The sequence below is a fragment of the Zootermopsis nevadensis genome, unplaced genomic scaffold (assembly GCF_977971745.1).
Source record: "Zootermopsis nevadensis isolate Lab colony 2312 unplaced genomic scaffold, Znev_1.0 Znev_ptg000032l, whole genome shotgun sequence".
NCBI lineage: Eukaryota > Metazoa > Arthropoda > Insecta > Blattodea > Termopsidae > Zootermopsis > Zootermopsis nevadensis.
In genome coordinates, this window is record NW_028259164.1 from 1,199,982 (window position 1) to 1,217,819 (window position 17,838).

Below are 17,838 nucleotides of genomic sequence, written 5' to 3' on the forward strand. Positions count from 1 at the left end.
TTACTACTACTTTTCTTCAGTATACAAATCCCCAGTCTTCGTCATTCTACTATACTGTTGCATTACGTATCAAACATATATATGGGACTGGTCAGCCATACAGAACAAAATATCCACAGTTAATACCAGATTCGTAATTTAACTGTGGTCAGTCGGAACGCAAGTAACCAGTATCACAAATGGACTCGAACGCCCCAAAGGAATGAGCTACCGTAGTTGAATCTCTATTCACATTTCAAATTTTTACAATTGCGTATAGATGTCTATCCTGCCGTACCTACGAGGCGTTGGGTATTTCACCTTCACCGCTGTGTTGTGTTACTAACAATCAGTACATTATTAGAGTGATGGATTGAGGTTATATTTGAGTAGTAGCAATATATATTAAAGTTTTCCCATCTAAAGAGCAATTAATTGAATATAACTAATATCTAAGGTAATGGTGTATTATGCAGCAACAATACGGTTCATATGTGGCCAGTTACAAATGAGTAGAAACATTAACCTAGTATATCTGTGGTGCCCATGTGGATTTGAAGATGATGGGGGCAGTATATTGCCCTTGATGAAATTTGAATTTGTAAATTATGTTACGGGTTTCTGCCCAGCATATATTGAGATGTGGAGCAACAGCATCACCAGTACAGTTGTAATTGTGTCCTGAAGTTGTTCCATTAAAACTTTGTAGTTTTTAAGCTGTTCATAGTGGCAAGTGTATTTGTGTAATGTATGAATTGTATTTACTATTACTTGTGTTATATTATATCTTCATTTATGTAGTGAAAAATTACTCAGCATGCATGGCATCAAAGATGACCGGGAAGACAGCGATGGAGAAGAGATGGAGCATGAATCTGGAGAATCAGATAAATCCAGTTCCAGCTGTGACAGCAGTGATGCACCATCTGATTCAGATGACAGTTCAGGTAGAATGTTATTATGTATTACGTAACATGAAAGTAAAATACTGGTTATATTACATGGCATTAACATTTGGCTATAAATTTCCAGAGATGGATGAAGAGGAATGTGAGAGGCGACGAACTGAATGCGTGGACAATTTAGTTGATTTAGAAAGGCAGTTCTCTCTTCTTCGAGAACAGTAAGTGTTAATCAGACACAGGCAAATATATTTGCTTTCCTGGAAAAAATAAATTGACTCCATTCATAGACCTTAAAATGTATGTTATATCTTTGTTGAAGATTAAACATTAATTATGGTTGTGGGAAGTATTTTGTCCTGTTCACAGCTTGTATTACGACTACTGACATTGCACATGGATTAAAATGTCTGATTTATTGAGATCTGAAGTTGAAGGATATTTTCTTATTTCCAGCCAAGATTTTCTTCATACGATCAATATTTTTCCCTACCTTTCATATTAATGTTAGAACATTAGTCCCTTAATGAAGTCTTTTTGTAAATGCTGAAGGGAAGAGACCACTTTGAAGACTTGGGTATAGGTAGGAGAATAATATAAAATTAATCTTGGGAAAATAGGGTTCGAGTGTGGATTCATCCGACTCCAGATAAAACAGGTGGTGGTTTCTTGTGAACACAGTAATGAGCCAATCAGGTTCTCTAAGACAAAGAATTTCTTGACTAGGTGAGCGTAGTATTAGCTTTTCAAGGACTCCACTCCATTGAGTAAAATTGTTTAAACATCATGCTGTACCGTGATTGAGTTTTAATCAGATTATATTGTAACTTTTAATCAGATTATATCGGGAACGTATTACTCAAGTAGACACCAAATTAGGTGAAGTAAGATGTGGACGTGCACAGGAATATCTACAACCATTAGAAGAGCTACAAGAAAATATGAGAATTCGTACAGAAGTTGCAGGGATCCTGCGTGAATTTCGTCTCGCCAACATTCGTAATAAATGTGAAGCCGAGGAACTAGCATCGTCACAGAACTACGAGGTATTTATCCTGAAAATGTCACTGGTGTGAGCCAACTGGAAATGAGGGGTGTGGCAGATTAATAAAGTGTCGTGTTTAAATCTTGTGTTCTATCTGGTAGCTTGGAATGCCTGGATGATCAAATGGAGACATTTTGTGTGGATGTAAGTACTGCCTGTTTTCTGGAAAAGTGTGAGGTTTTCACATCTTATGAAGTCTTAATGACAAATCATTAGTGATTTTATAAGGATAAAGTTAGATTACCTTGAAACTCTTATAAACCGTCAATAGATTTAAGATTTTGACATGGGCACAAGCGACAAAGTTTCAGAGACCATTAATTTAATTTACCATGTTTCAGAGTGAAAAGTGCCTTTTGTGGGACTCCATACATGGTGACTTGGAAGATAAAATAAGGCATTTAGAAGAAGATCGCAACAATGTTGACATTAGTGCTGACCTCTGGCTAGTGGAGCAGAGTTACAACAATGCTGGAAAGATGATTAGACGTGGCGCTGGAGGTACAGGAAAGATGGCCGACTCACTCAACTCCTCCCGCAAGAAGCCAGTCACTGTGTCTGGTCCGTATATCGTCTACATGCTGAACGATGCAGATATATTGGAGGACTGGACAGCTATCAAGAAGGCACTTTCTGTTTCAAAGAGGAAATCAGAGTGTAAGATATTACATACCATGTTTTATGCATGAAAATAACATTAGTGAAGAATACATGTTTGCATTTACACAGATTTTTATTTTTAATTACACTGCAAGTACGTGACTCTGCATTAGGACTGGTGGTGGACTCTTCTTAACGTGGTAATAAAAAGGCAGGGACTAGCCGAGCAGTTACTGTTAGTTTCTCAACGAGGACTCTGCTCCATGGAGTTAGTTATATATCAAAGTTTACTACAGAATCAATAAAAATATAATTTGGAAATTTGTCGGTGTCGTTATTTGCATGTACCAGGACTTTCTTTTCCACTAGCACATTAGCTTATTTAGTACCGATTTCCTGCAGTGGGTTTTATATGGATGTGAAAGTTCGTCTCTCATGTTAAGGGAATTATGAAGATTGAGGGTATTTGAGAACAGGGTGCTTAGGAGAGTACTTGGACCTAGAGGGTGGAAGCAACAGGAGAATGGAGACAGTTCCATTAGGAGAAGCTTCACAGTTTGTACGCATCACCATATGTTATTAGGATGACCAAGTTAAAGAAAATGAGAAGAGCAGTGTATGTAGCATGCATGGGAGAGATGTAAAACGCATCAAACTTTTATCTTTTAATGTTACGGTTTTGTTGATACTGAACTTTTGTCGATCATATTTGACTTCTCACGTGCTTTGATCAGTTTATCGTTTGTATTAATGTCCAGCAAAAGACAAGCTACAATACCCGTGAAAGTAAATATACCAAAAACTTCAATGTGAAACCAAATATGGGTTTCAGTTTTTGAATAAATTTCCAGACGTACACTCTTAAGAATGAGCCGGGATAGCTCAGTCGGTATAGTGACTGGCTATGGACTGGGCGACCGGGGTTCGATCCCTGACAAGGGCAGAGGATTTTTCCTCTAGCCTCTGCGTCCAGACCGACTCTGGGGCCCACCCAGCCTCCTATCCAATGGGTACCAGGGTCCTTTCCCGGGGTAAAGCACGGCCGGGGCGTGATGCCGACCACTCACCCCCATTTAGTGCCGAGGTCAAGAAAGAGTAGGGGCTATACCTCCACTCCTCTCAAGCGCCTGGATGGCATATAGTGGGACAGCTTTATTTTACTTTACACACTTAAGAAAACTTAAAGTTTTTCCACCAGTTCATTACTCTGAATAACATGAAATATGCTGACTTAGTATATGATGTTAGAACGTGATAATGGAAATTAACATATATACTCTTATCACTTACACCATCAAGTATCTACACGCAACATGTAATATTTGGTATGTATAAAGAATCATGTACAGTTATGAAATGTGTAATTGAAACTGAAGCTGGTGCATTTTTTCAGTACATATTTGACGGTAATGTATTCAAGGCGATGTGCAGAACCCCGGAACTTGCTGATGAGCACTGAGGGAAGGTGTGGCAGTTTCTCATCAGAGCATGCAACGAAGTGAGCAAGGATTAAATATACAAAAGCATTGGAGGGCATCAGAGTAATTTCATTGCCAGCGTTTACTTTACTTGCCGACAAGTACTGGAACTATTACTTTCAGTATCCTCACTTTACTTGATATTTAATATTCACTTCTGTAGTTACAAACTCTTAGATGTATCTGAGATTTGGAGTTCTTACAGTGGTGAAGATGTCGATCATGGTGTTGTGGGTTGTGACATTGTAGTCTTGTATGCGGTACAGACTCCTGAAGATGGAGGCGATCCTCTGAAACATTAGTAATCACGACCATGCAGCACAATCTAGAAGACCAAGATCGCCAGCTCTTATGACGACAAAGCCAACGTGGTTTTAATAGTATAGACAATGCAAGACGATATAAGCACATAAAACATAGACTCCCATTCTTCGTTGTGCATCCAGGGCATCGTGCCAGAAGGGTGTATGAACAAAATGACTGATTTACAGGACACAAAATTCTTACACTTATTTGGTTTGACACATGTGCGTTATGCCCTTCTGGCATGACATATATCCCACTATTTTATATTAGCCAAATATCACCAATTGTGCAGATAATTTAATACACCTTTCTTGCACGATGCCCTCGATATACATTACTGATTTTGTTCTTGTAAGGTATTAAAAATACATCCACAGAACATGTGGAAGGCCAGTACCACAATAAAGCACCACGGAGAGCTGGCTGCGAAAAACAAAAAGTCATAAAGCAGTACAGATTTCTCTGTCATAGTTTGCTCCATACAACACAGAGGAAAAAAAATGTTGGTTTGGGATTCAAATGTGACTCTTCTGAATGGTATGGTATAATTTCTAGTCTTTGTTTGCCTGAGCAATATGATTTTCTGAAAAGTGCATCACATTCGCTCTTCTAGATACAGCAAAAGGTCAGACATCAACATTTGGCTCGTTTCAGCTTACACTGTGAACCTTTCAGGTTATGCTTTACCCCAAGGCTAATGTGGTGGTGCATTATAATTATACCGTCTGTAAATATGTGTTCTACAAAGTTTGTTTGTATTGCACTTTTGCAACTTCGTAACATTTTAATGAGATTGGTATGTCCGGAAAATTGAGGTTAACAACTCACCATTATTGTGGCCTGTTCAGTTGCCAGAATAACCGTGTTAAGCTTACTCCGAGAAGAAATGAAGTTTAGAGTGCTGTGCTGTATGCCGATTTGCATTCGTTGTGCCGTGTCTTCTTGTTTGATCTCTTTCAATATTTGACTGCAAGGTTCTTAAACACAGAAAAACTTAAAATAAATATTAAGTTGGTCTAATGTATTTGAAATGTTACTTTTTATTAAATTTACACATTTATAAATGCTGTATTAACAACCAAAGATATATACGTATGACTGAAATGTAAATTTCAACAATTTTCCAATACTGTTTTATTTAATAAACCAGTGTTACAAGATCTGTGAATTTTATAAAGAAAAAGCTTGCACATGAAATATGTATAGCCTGGAACACACAAAATGAATCAAGGCAAGAAGTTGGTACAATTACTGGTGCCAGAACAAAGACCCAAAAGTTGAAAATGCATTCTTTTTTGTTGTGTGCGTCTTGGAGTGATTTCTGGTTAGTGCCCAGACTTTTAATTGATAATGAGTAAATATGGAATGTTGAACTGTCTATTTAGTACCGACGAAAAAGCACTGAATTGCACTTCACACTGCAAGGAACCTTATTTGGGTGGGGTGGGGGTTCATTCTAATTCTACCATACTGTGGTTAATGCAGACAAAGTTTTCAGTAAACTGAGAGGTTCCACTAGAATGTTTTGAAGCAGTGATACTTAATATGAAGGGTGCCAATTTCTTATTTACCTTTGTTTAAAAGGGTTTCAGATATTCCACTAATAGCATGTATGTGGTGAATATGTGCAGTTATTTTCTTACTGACTTATTCCTTTTGTTCTTGACATATGAATTAATCCGTTTTGGTTGATCCTTGAGGCAGTTAAATTTGGTGGGGTACTGCTGTTTGTCGTGGGGGTCACAGTGGCCGCGTGGTCTGAGGAGGCCTTGTGCCGCTTGGTCACTGCGACCGTGGGTTCGAATCCCACTCAAGCCATGGATGTTTGTCCGCGTTTTTCTGTGTTGTGCTGTCCTGTGTACAGGTAGAGGCCTTGCGATGGGCTGATCCCTCGTCCAAGGAGTCCTACCGAATGTCTCCCCCTCAGGTCTGGTAACCATGCCCATTTTTCAACAATCATCCTCAGTATATCATGGCCAGGAGAAAATGGAATTTTACGGTTACTTCTGTTTCAAGAATGAATGTCTTCATTCTTGCTAGGTCATAAGTTAAATACCGTAACTTCTAGCACTAGCAAGAAAATGGGTAAAAATGACATATAGTCATTAAATGCGAAAGTTATTCACAGTAAAACAGTAAAGTGGTAACAATTTTCAGCAAGCACATTTTTATTTGTGCCAGTCCTTTTATATTATTGATCATACATTTTCAATCGCTAAGATTACATAGTGTCAAATGATATGATGCTTAAACACTCAACATTTAAGTAAATACACATCCAAGGTGCAACCTCTGTCAAGTGAACAAGAAAGAATTGGCCTGATTATCTAGAATCTGATTAAATTCTCTTCTATAAAGCACCAAGTTTTAAAAGTGCCAAATTGCTTTGTATGTAGTTGGGATCTCACGTTCCTTATCATTATGTTTATATTAACATTATGGTAATTACAATTTCATGTACTTACTATGTCTGCTAAGCCAGTTGTATCCAACAATTTTAAATAAAGTATTCGCTAAAACATTTTCTACAGGAATGTATAAACAAAACACTGCATGTTGCTTGTATTTCAAATATATATGCTACCATAAGGATGGAATGTGGCACACGGATTTAAAATAGCATTGTCACATCAACATATGGAGATAGACAGTGCCTGAAAAATGGTCCATACATAAAAATAAAATACAAAGACAGTTTCTAAACCACAGCAAATATGGATGTCTGTACAGTGTATATATATTGCTCAGTGGTGCACTGTTTCCTGTTTAAATGCTTAAACACAAATTTGATAATGTAATGTTAGATTTATTTGCAGTCTGCTAGACAGCAAGTTGAAAGAAAAAACAAAATGGGGGGGGGGGGGGGACCAACTTTGTACCTGACTGGGCAAGGGTCCTGATCATTATCACACTGTACAAAATTAACATCCATAAACTAAGAACAAAGGCAAGTTGTAGTTTACAATCCATGTAACATGTATAAGGCTTGATCAAATACTTATTTGTCACTAATCCCCTTCAAGTTTTCCCCTCTGGTGCGCGCACACACTTATTCCAGTCCTCGTGCCACTACTGGACCCATATCTGGAAGTTTTCTTTTGGAATCATCCACAGGCAACGTGCTGTGTTGAGGTGACATAATTCACCGAACATTTTGATCAAGCTTTGTACATCTAGATATATGACTAGAGAACAACTTGATGCATTTACTTAATACTTACTTCCACTGTAAGTGATCTTCAACACTAAACATTTCTAAGTATTAACGATGGCTTGCGCACAATATAAAGCCTTGTTTAGTGTTAAAAAAAACAAGAACTGTAATAAGGATAAGGAAAATTTGAACTATATATGGAACTACTTCACTACACTGAGCAGTTTCTGGAGAACATACATTTTGTATAAGTTTGCGATATTTGTCAGCATACATTAATAAAACTGAAAGGGTAATATCTATGAAGACCATTAACATGTTAATATAAAATAGTTATTAAAAATATATTAAAATTAGCCGTCAATCACAATATAATATTATTAAAAGATTAAAATATCATTTTACGTTCCCTATCGAGTACTCGATTTACATGTGGAACATACACGACATGTTCCACATGTAAATCGAGTACTCGATAGGGAACGTAAAATGATATTTTAATCTTTTAATAATACTATATTGTGATTGACGGCTAATTTTAATATATTTTTAATACTATATAAATCACAATATGACGCATCTACAATATCTTATAAAATAGTTATATGACTTCCCTCTTTAAATAATTTGAATTCAGTTAATTATCAGTCATATTAACCGACACAAAAATGTTTCTTTGTGGTCTAGACCAGAAAACATGATAGTAAAATGACCCTTACGTAAAAAATATCGCAAGCAAAATATGATGGGTACATAAAACAAAAAGTTGCATCTGACGGTTATAGTAAATACATTAGTTCAAATTGTACTTCCTTCTGGTCCCTTTAAATCAATATTCTGTCAACAGAAGTATTACAAAACATAATACTCTGCACTAGCACCTGACAGCAAAAAAGTTATCTAAACGAAACATTTACAGATGTAAAATCAAACTCTTGCGTCCAATGCACATGCCTCGTCTCAGAGTAAAAACACTAAACACGCTATTACTTGAAGTGATGGGCTCCAGTTATGACCTTACCAACCTTTTCTTAACACGAATTCAGGGTACGAATCTTCATACAAATATCTGTGTAAATATCAGCCTTATCTGAAATTAACTTTGCCAGATCTGAAATATTAAATAGTGATCACATAAAAACATTTATAAAGTACTTAAAAAATAAAGAAATCCTAATAATGAATTACTCTTTGTTGTTTTGAAGTGCTCCTTTTATGAATACACAAAGCATTAGCTATAATATGTCTATTTCATGTTGTTAAAGAACAACCATGTATCTACTGAAAAAATTGGTGTTCATTCACAGAAGCCTGCAACTGGTCCCTATCCTTAGTATCATAAATTCAGTCCACATCCTCACATCCTACTTCTTTAAGGTCCTTTTTTGATTATCCTCCCATCTAAACTTTGGTATCCCAAGTGGTCTTTTTAGGCAGGGCTTTCAAAAATATAAAATGGAGGTTCAACTGTATTTGTGATAATACAATAAAGAGAAAACTGATATTACACTACACTGGCGAGTGTCTGCATGGCTAAAAACAAGAGGTAATATAGATATGTAGACATGTCTTTTGCGCGGGTCATAAAAAATCATACAAATTTAAAGTGATAACAAATACAGAGAATGAATCCATAGTTGTGTGCGGATAAACATAACATATCACTATTACAAATTTACAAGTCAAAAACAATCTGCTAACAAAGCCAATTTTGGTATTTTTTAATTTCAGAACCCCAATTTTAGGTGATAATCAGAATATTGGGTTGTTAAGAGACTAGTAAAAATATGTTCTCTGAAGTGTTACTGACACGGCTAAAGGAGTTGTCTAAAACTTTACATTGCATTTTAGTTCTGCTGTACATTTCATAAAAAAGATTAATTACTTTTGTCTTGAATGTTTGCATTCCTATCTTCACTTTCAAATATTTAAGAAACAGAACAAGGATTCTTGGAATACCTTATAAAATATTAAAAATTCCCAGCATTAACACTAAAAATACTGATAATTAAATTTTGCTCAAGGTTAATTTCTAACTATACCGACAGGATCCCTTATTCATCAGAAATCGTTATTAAAATGGTGAATTTTAATTGTCTTAATCCGCTTGAGTCTGTATACCTGTTGATTATTCATCATATAAAAATGAAATGTAAATATAAAAATGGAATGATATCCAAGTCTTACTATTCCACTGTTATATTTGCAAGTATAGACCAGCTGATGAAATGTTGTCTCCGCCACCTGCCGTCTGGTAGGCTTCTGTACAGACTAGAACAGGCGCTATGCATATCTCTACAGCAAACCAACTGCCTGGTTCTGCATTCAACTCCTCATCCCAACAAGATACAGGCTGGTCCACATCTAAAGGTACTCGTCTGCTGCCGGCAGCAATGGATGTCGAGAAGCTATCGTCCATTATCAGCTTCGCCTTTTCAATATCAACCTGTGATTGATAAAATATTAAATAAATGCTTATTTCTACAGTATCACAACTTAATACTAATGTTATATGGTTTGTGTAAATTCTTCTTCTTCTTCTATGGCTCTCCGGTCCGTATTCGGTCCATGGCCTCCTCAATTCTCCTCTTCCATTCGGTCCTCTGTTAGGTCCGTCTGTCCGAGGCTTTGATCGAGGTTTCGAAACACCTTCCTTTTTACATCTTCCCCTTAATTGGGATTAATTTAGCAAATTTCTGAATAAAAAACTGCTACTACATTGTTGAAATTTTAATGAGCATTTTAACATAACACATACATAAGTATAATAAGCATAGATCATGATTTATCCTAACAATTCACTTTTTTCTTACCTCTTTCGAGCCGCAAACATGCCTGTTGGCTGTCAGGGAGGCTTTGGCTGCAGCTGCCTTTGAATTCTTCCATGGAGAATTCTTTACAGTAAGGATAGCCTGGTATGCCAGCGTATGAACGTGCAGCCTCGTCAGTTGATGACTCTTCTCTTTGTTCAAACTGCTTCTTGATACCAAACTAAACAAAAACATTCTTTACAGACAACACTGAGTGTATCCAGTATAATTTAGTGTAAAAACAAATGACTAATGAATCTCACACTAAAGTTGTGTGCTAAATATACTTCATGGGAACATATCAGGAAAATACTATCATCTACTGGAATAACACAAAAAACTTATACACTTACTGAAAAATCTCTCTCATCTGATCAAGGACTGTCGCAACACGGGGGTTTGAATCTGACACAAAGCTGATGTTTCCATATAGCATAATATTGTACAAATTTGCCAATTCCTGAAAGTAATATTCAAATTAACAAACAAAACTTAATCTTAAACACCTGCAATATTAAGTTCTTAATTGGCATAAAATGATTAAAAATATCAGGAGATTTGGATTCAGCTGTAAAATCTACTCTTGACTTTCCAAACTGCCATTACTGTATCCTGAATGCTTCACCTGTTCATTCATTCCGAGCGAATCGGCATAAGGGATTATAAACTGTGTAAGTTGATAAAGCAATTCAGCTTCTACAAATGATGCCATTTCAAAGTGAACTCTGGTGTTGGGTGCCTGTGCTACCATCTGGTCTCGAATCTTTAATAGTCTTTGTTCTCGCACACCTGAAAAGAAACCACATTTCTCACAAAAAGCTCCTTGGTTGTAACAATTACATAAAACATAACGGAAATGCGATACAATCAATGTAAGCATACAACAAACTAAAATCTTAGTCAATCCTCAAAACATTTTTACTTATATCATGTAATAGGCAGTTCACTATGCCAAGGTAAAGAGTTTAAGTCCTGAAACTTAACAAATCAAGTTTTCTGATTTTTCCGACAATTTACACATGAACTTTAGGCTTGCAAACCAACAATGGCACATCAGTTATAATTTCTGAACTTACATCCCTTTACTCTGGCAAATGAATGTTTTTATGTACGTTGCATTAGTCTGACAAAATGAAAAAAAATAATTCATGCGCCAATATTCTTGGCAGTAGCAGGCAAACGTCATTCGATGAAACTGCATCCACACCCCCAAAAATCAATTCCCAAATGTCAAGAAGAAAATTAGTCGCCAGCTAACGTTTTATAGTTGCCAGGCAACAATAATTTCCAAGCCCTATCTATAATTATGCACTTTCTTACCTTTGGGATACGGATAATTATCCATCATCTGTAAGCCACTGACCACAAGTAAGTTAGGATTAAATTTCTTCAGTAATTTATTAAATTCTTCCAGTGAACTCACAAGAGGATTGTTGTCATCATTATGTACAATAAATCTATAAAAGAAAACATCACTGTACACAATAAATCCATAACAAAAAATTAATGTATCATTTAAACTACAGGTCTCTTTAAAAAGAGGTATCAAACACAAGAGCTGTACCTATTGGCTCGTGGTGATTTGTAGATACCCCACTCTTCATTTGCTTTGTATTCCAAGATCAAATGGATGTCGTCTTTTCGTATGTCTCCTCCTGCGACTGTTAACATATATGGAGTTATGATTAAAGCAGTGTTCTCCAATCTATGGCTCATGAAAGAACAACGGACTTTGAATTAAATGTACATTTTATGTATAAATTTGGCTTTTGGGAAAAATCCATGCAGAATGTTGAAGGTTTTCCAACATTTTGGTAAATAATGTAGTTGCCATATTCACTTTCAGGTAGAAACATTTTCAGCATTCTAATCAGCTTATTACTGAAAGCTGTCTTTGCCAACCAAAATTTTTCCAAATGCAGATTTCAAGTGTATGTGATATCAAACTACTAGCTACCCACTCACAGAATCCCTGGAAAAATTAAGAGTACCGATGACAGCGAGTTTTTTTTCTGAGAGTGCAGACTTAGGCAAAGAGTCAGATGATCCTCTGATCAAGCAACTTCTATCAAGATGTTATAAAGAACACAGGAAATGTAAGTGAAAACTGTGGAAAACATGTCAGTCTGTTTTACACACGAAAGAAATTCCTGTCTTTCATTTCATATTAATCACAATCATTCTCAAAGAAAGTTTCACAAGATGCACTGGATGAAGCAGGATAATCGTCTATTCTTTCTGTCCTACATAGATGAAAAGGTTAGTATAAGAAGTTAAGTAGGGAGCAGTCATGGTCCATTACAATGAATCATTCCAGAATCCACTTACATGAAAGACGTAAGTAATAAAACCAGTTCTAATCTGTGTATTTCATGAAGAAAATCATGAAACCTCGACATCTGGTGAGGGTTAAACTGAGAACAAAAGAAAATTATACAAAGCTCTGATTCACTTAAAATGAATCATAAAAAGACTAAGAGCAAATGCTGCCTTGTGTCATTAATTCACAAGGTATCTGGTTTGAATCTTAGTTGGGAGTGACTATATGAAGACTTTACAAGGTTTTATTTAGTCCCTCCACGAGAATGCTATGTTAGTACCTTAAACAGTCCGTGACCACTTCCTTCTTTGTCCTTCTGAACTGTCACTTCTCATGCCTCATTATTTTTTTTATTTGTAGTGTTCTGTCTGACGACAGGTCCATATGAACAGGATCCTTCCATCCTTTTCTCGGACTGGGACCTGTTCATATACGTTCTTGGCAGATGATCCAGAAGTGGTTTGCCATTGCCTTCTTCTGTGTGTGAATGGAGTAATTGTTGGGATGCCACGGAGAAACCAGGGAAGCCCCCGGAGGAAAACTCCGTGTTGCCTAGACCACGGCCTTGCCCAACACAAGTTATAAATTCGGGCACCGCCGGGAATCGAACCCGAGACCCCAGGATTACAAGGCCAGCGTTCTAACCGCTAGACCACCGTGGCGGTAGTGCTCACCAATATATCCACATTTAAATGTGCTAAACACGGTTAATAACAGAAGTTATCAATAATTTGAACTGTTAAAACTGCTTTTACTAATTCTATTCTACAGAAAACACAATTACATACTTGGCAATGCAAATATGTTTAATTAATTTTTTAAGTACATGATGTAGTTTCAGAAACAGATGACAAGACAATTGAAAAAATTATTAGAAATGAAATACAAATAATAAATATTCTGAAGGATTAATGGCATTTTCAATTAAATTTGATCTGACAAGGGACAAAACGGGGTATTCTGAGGCTCAAGGGCACCATAATAGAACTCTTCTTTTCAGAATTGCTGATACAAACCATTAATACACGAACATAACTCATCTATAAAAAACAAGCATGTTAAATACCCAAGAAGAAATAAGTTATTTTTGAACATACATGTGCCATTTTTCTTTTATATAACCTCATGTATTTATAAGGTTACATTGCTGCATCATGTGTGTCATGTATTTACATTTTCTAGTATAGAATGGACTCATACAAGATGCAATGATTTTTTTTATCTTACCTGTGACTCCTTCGGGTAGAGATTCTTGTAATTTTGGTGTCATCTTTGCTGCCAGCAAGACCTCGCAACCTTCCAGAGCAAATCGCTTTGCCATAACAGGAGCATTTCCACCAAGAGAAAAATGTGAGCCCTCAATGCGTGAAGCAATATCCACAATTGTATCAAAGAGTGTGTCATTAGAGATATACCTCCTAGAATGGATTGTTACTATATTAATCTTGATTTAAAGTAATGTCTGAGTAGAAAAAATGATTATGAATGTCAACATGGAAAGAACGACATCTATATACATCCAGATAGTTGTATTACTTCTATTATAACTTCTTCTGTAGCATGATTACCCAGAAACTGTTCTTTATGCAGCACAATTTTACAATATGTAACCAGTAATATCAAGTTGTCCCTGCCAGTTACCCTACATCAAAACTAAATTCAGTAGCATCTTAGAAGGACTGTATAAATTTATGGAAAGTTAGTAAATGTAAATAAACCCCAAATTATGTGAGTTATAAGTGGCCACCAAATTCTGAAGTAGTTCCATTCTATAATATAAAAAAAAATTACTTACTCTGCAGCAGCTCCATGACGAAAAAAGTATGCATACGTTTTCAACAGTTCCTCAGCTGAACTTATGTCATCAAAATGTTCTGGCTTTTTTGCTACTTCGTCATACTTCAATAATTCTTTGCCGTCTATAAACAGGTCGTTGCAAGCACCATAACCTACAGCAACTTTAGGTTTTACACCCACCGAACACTGTTTTTCAACCTTCACTAGGCCTTCAAGAATTGAATTTAATCTATCTTTCAATACATCGTCAACTTGCTGTCTATAAAATAAAGCAATAACTAGAAACAAGATGGATATAAAAGTTCCTGCCTTTACAGTATTGGAAGTCATTATGATTTTTATAATTGGAATTATTGGAGACTTTCTAAAACTACAAAAACAAAATTCGTTTAACGCTACCAATCACAGACGACATAACTGCATTTAAACTCACTACGAAACTAAATGCCCTTGACTGATATCTCCACGTAGAGATTGCTAAGCAACTCAAAGCTTACAGATAATGACAATGTCCACGTGCCTGCATCACAGACTATAAAATGTTTTAGATATGTTTAAATTTTCTGGGGGTTGTAGTAATTTAGAACCTTCATCTACGAATGAAATATGTATTGTAGGCAGGTTAAGTACTAACAGTTCGTAGTGGAGAATATTGGTTTATAAGGGCATTTATCGCGATTTACGCCTTCAGGTATTCCATAGCCTTGCATACCAATTCTGTATTCTGTGGCCAAAAAGATCGTCCTGGGGCAAAGGGAAGGCGCACAAGTTTGTAAATATGGCAGGCGAGGTTGTGGTTGATGCCCTTCCATACATTGATCAAGGTTATGATGAGCCTGGCGTTCGTGAAGCGGTGGGTATTGTGCATATTAATATATCTGTCGCCCTTCACCCCCACGATTAAGCATATATAACTTATGAGGCATGATGTTGGTATGCAAATGTGATGGTTTTGGCCTGTCTAGGTTAGACCTTCATCTTTCAATTTAATTGAACTTTCAGGCATTAGCAATGGTTGAAGAAGAGACCAGGAGATACAGACCTACAAAAAATTATCTAGAACACCTGCCACCTCTTAATTTGAGCGCATTTGAGGTAAGTAAAGCATCAGGCTAATTTGCAGATTTCAGACATAATTGTGTCTTGCTGTGAGGCCTTATTTATCTGTCATACTACTTATTTCCATTCTCTTAACTTATCCTTACAGACTGAGATAATGCGTAGTGAATTTGAACGTATGCAACAACGTCAACCAATGGATGTTCTGAGCATGAAGCGTTACGAACTTCCACCTCCACCTGCTGGTAAAATGACAGATATTGCAGCATGGACAGAATGTGTTGAGAATTCCATGGCACAGCTGGAACATCAAGCAACAAGGCTTGTATTATATAATCATTATTTGACAATTAAGATTTTAGTTTTGTTAAGAATCTGTTCAGAAATTCAGGATTGGAAACAAAACTTTTTCTGTGGGCACTTCCAGGTTTCCCTGCCAAGATTCTACATAAGTTTCTTGTCTTCTCTCCCAAAAAACATATTATTAGGTGACAGGTACAAGTCATAAAGCTGCTCATTATAGAATACTCTGAATTGCTAGCTTACTTCATCCTTAACAGGCCAGATATTTTCCTGAGCACTTTAGTTTCCTTATTTTATAACACTTATAATTATGATCTTTCCTTCAGTAAAAGATAACATTCCACATGCATTCATAACTGTAAAAATTACTTTGATGTGTCTGAGACTCAATGGTGGTCTGCTGGGTTGTGACAACATATGTTCTTGTTACCACTGCATCACTTCCATCTTCAGGTTGAAGTGTTATACCGAGTGTCTGCATTTTTTCATTCTACAAGATGACGACAATTTCTGAACTGAATAATAAGCATTTCCAGAATTTATTCTTCTCCGAATTATTATTGTAATATTATTTCTTTTTGTAATGTTCCAGAATTTGTAATTTGGAGCTGATGGTTGAATATGGCTGTGAAGCGTGGAAAAGTTACCTTGAAGTCTTGGTACAGTTAGTCACTCAGTCTCAGAAACAACTCCAGAGCATGAGGTAAAAAAGAAATTTAGCAAACTCTGGTGAGGCCAAGCCTTTATAGAGGAAATTGGGAGGCAGGTCACAGATAATAAAAAAAACATTCATTCATTTGTCATCACCCTGATAATAGAGACAGTAAGCACCTCTGAAACACTGGTAAACGTTTACCAGAATACAATGTAACACTGCAGAAGACGGTTGTCATACTCACTACTATGAGATCTGAATCTCGCCCAATTGACAGGCCTGCTTCACGAGGAAGTTTTAAACTTCTGGCCGCCATTAAAGTGTAAAAATTTGATACAGGTAAATAACACCTTTCAACAGTTTTTGTTCAGTCTGTATTTATTTTTCCTTATGCATATTTTTATTCAATAGGAAGATGATTCAAGAGATCAACTGGCAACGGAAGAACATGCAAACACAAGGTGGAGAGAAGTTACGTCAGTTAGAAGCCCAGTGGGTTGGGCTCGTCAGTAAAAACTATGAAATCGAACAAGCCTGCGTTCAGCTCGAGAAGGAAGTGGGAAAATTGAAAGCAACTGATAAGAAGTAGCATGGCAGTGACTTACGTCTGTTAAGGAAATTAAAAGCGTGTTTTTTCAGTAATGATGAAGACCAACACCGTCATCCTTACGTTTTATTTCAAGAGGAAATGCTAGACTGTGTTTTGAATAGTGACATCAGTAAAGAAGAATCAAAGATCATTTGTCAGTTTGTGCATAAACAATTAGTTACTGACAACAAAAACTTTGTGGTTTAATTGAATTAGTGTGGGGAAGAGTCGAGTTTGTGTTCAGTAGAAATAACATGCTGAAGCTTATGCAGGCCTCAAATGAAAATTGGCAACCAGAATTAGACGTTTCAGTGTTGATATATTGACAGTCAATTCAATTCTGTTCCTGTAACATAACTTGTAACCTAATGGAATATCAAGTTTACATAAAAAAAAACTGATTTTATTAAATTCATAATATTCCATGTAGCAATTCTTATGAACCTTAATCTTTACCAGTGCAATTCCATAGGATCTGTCCGATTCCAGCGCTTCTTCGTTTTTATACCCAGAGGCTTGTATCCTTCTACAGTCTGAAGAAACAATCTGGATTGGTAGGTTTTTGGACCTTGCCCGTTGTCTAATGTCATAAAATACACAAGATTTTGAGGACTAGATCTGTCCTTTGAACCTTGTCCATTTTCTAATGTTATAAAGTACATGCCAGTATATTTACTGAATATTCAGTAACCTAAGACTATGAATAAAAGTTAAGTGAGTATGATAATCAGCAAGTTGTTTCCACCATTAGTAGAACAACCTGAGAAAGAAATGTATGTTAGAGGAATGTAGGCATTTTAGATTGAAATATTTAGCAATGAAGGACTTAAAGTTGGTAAAT

At 36.3% G+C, this 17,838-nt stretch overlaps 4 protein-coding genes across 6 annotated transcripts in view; 2 read left to right on the forward strand and 2 right to left on the reverse strand.

Annotated features, from left to right (window-relative positions):
* The window catches only part of FucT6 (alpha-(1,6)-fucosyltransferase 8), a 29,970-nt gene extending 29,827 nt beyond the window's left edge, over positions 1–143 (reverse strand). The window contains exon 1 of the mRNA XM_022086872.2: positions 5–143. The gene's annotated coding sequence lies outside the window, so the exon portion shown is untranslated. The remainder of the gene's footprint in view (positions 1–4) is intronic.
* Positions 144–247: 104 nt separating this feature from the next.
* Brms1 (breast cancer metastasis-suppressor 1-like protein) lies at positions 248–6,860 on the forward strand. Of its 2 annotated transcripts, XM_022086883.2 has the most exons (6): positions 250–436; positions 781–926; positions 1,012–1,102; positions 1,720–1,927; positions 2,268–2,583; positions 3,920–6,860. In XM_022086883.2, exons 2-6 carry the CDS (start codon positions 797–799, stop codon positions 3,928–3,930), a joined length of 756 nt encoding a protein of 251 aa, XP_021942575.1. In that variant the 5' UTR covers positions 250–436; positions 781–796; the 3' UTR covers positions 3,931–6,860. The 2 variants fall into 2 exon arrangements, with proteins under 2 accessions (XP_021942574.1, XP_021942575.1); XM_022086882.2 differs by lacking the exon at positions 3,920–6,860 and having other exon boundaries at positions 248–436; positions 2,268–2,847.
* LOC110841380 (ADP-dependent glucokinase) lies at positions 4,132–14,878 on the reverse strand. 2 transcript variants are annotated; one of them, XR_002547185.2, is made up of 10 exons: positions 14,390–14,878; positions 13,822–14,012; positions 11,839–11,935; positions 11,595–11,731; positions 10,900–11,063; positions 10,628–10,734; positions 10,278–10,455; positions 9,652–9,910; positions 5,139–5,287; positions 4,132–4,294 (listed from the first exon to the last, which is right to left on the reverse strand). XR_002547185.2 is itself a non-coding variant. In XM_022086877.2 (8 exons), the coding sequence occupies exons 1-8, from the start codon at positions 14,719–14,721 to the stop codon at positions 9,662–9,664; spliced, it is 1,455 nt and encodes a 484-aa protein (XP_021942569.1). In that variant the 5' UTR covers positions 14,722–14,878; the 3' UTR covers positions 6,455–9,661. The 2 variants fall into 2 exon arrangements, 1 of the variants encoding a protein (XP_021942569.1); XM_022086877.2 differs by lacking the exons at positions 4,132–4,294; positions 5,139–5,287 and having other exon boundaries at positions 6,455–9,910.
* Positions 14,879–14,945: 67 nt separating this feature from the next.
* BCAS2 (BCAS2 pre-mRNA processing factor) lies at positions 14,946–17,426 on the forward strand. The gene is made up of 5 exons (XM_022086885.2): positions 14,946–15,244; positions 15,394–15,486; positions 15,599–15,771; positions 16,346–16,456; positions 16,820–17,426. Exons 1-5 carry the CDS (start codon positions 15,170–15,172, stop codon positions 16,995–16,997), a joined length of 630 nt encoding a protein of 209 aa, XP_021942577.1. The 5' UTR covers positions 14,946–15,169; the 3' UTR covers positions 16,998–17,426.
* Positions 17,427–17,838: the final 412 nt, after the last annotated feature.

Bases quoted from the DNA above. Each gene is read 5' to 3' on its own strand.
- LOC110841380 (XM_022086877.2), bottom strand. From the start codon at position 14,721: ATGACTTCCAATACTGTAAAGGCAGGAACTTTTATATCCATCTTGTTT. The intron at 11,732-11,838 runs GTACAGCTCTTG...TTTCTTTTATAG, and splicing joins AAATCACCACGAGCCAATAG to ATTTATTGTACATAATGATG. The intron at 9,911-10,277 runs GTAAGAAAAAAG...TATCAATCACAG, and splicing joins ATGTTTGCGGCTCGAAAGAG to GTTGATATTGAAAAGGCGAA.
- Brms1 (XM_022086882.2), top strand. From the start codon at position 797: ATGCATGGCATCAAAGATGACCGGGAAGACAGCGATGGAGAAGAGATG. The intron at 927-1,011 runs GTAGAATGTTAT...ATAAATTTCCAG, and splicing joins TGATTCAGATGACAGTTCAG to AGATGGATGAAGAGGAATGT. The intron at 1,928-2,267 runs GTATTTATCCTG...ACCATGTTTCAG, and splicing joins CATCGTCACAGAACTACGAG to AGTGAAAAGTGCCTTTTGTG.
- BCAS2 (XM_022086885.2), top strand. From the start codon at position 15,170: ATGGCAGGCGAGGTTGTGGTTGATGCCCTTCCATACATTGATCAAGGT. The intron at 15,772-16,345 runs GCTTGTATTATA...GTAATGTTCCAG, and splicing joins CTGGAACATCAAGCAACAAG to AATTTGTAATTTGGAGCTGA. The intron at 16,457-16,819 runs GTAAAAAAGAAA...TTTATTCAATAG, and splicing joins AAACAACTCCAGAGCATGAG to GAAGATGATTCAAGAGATCA.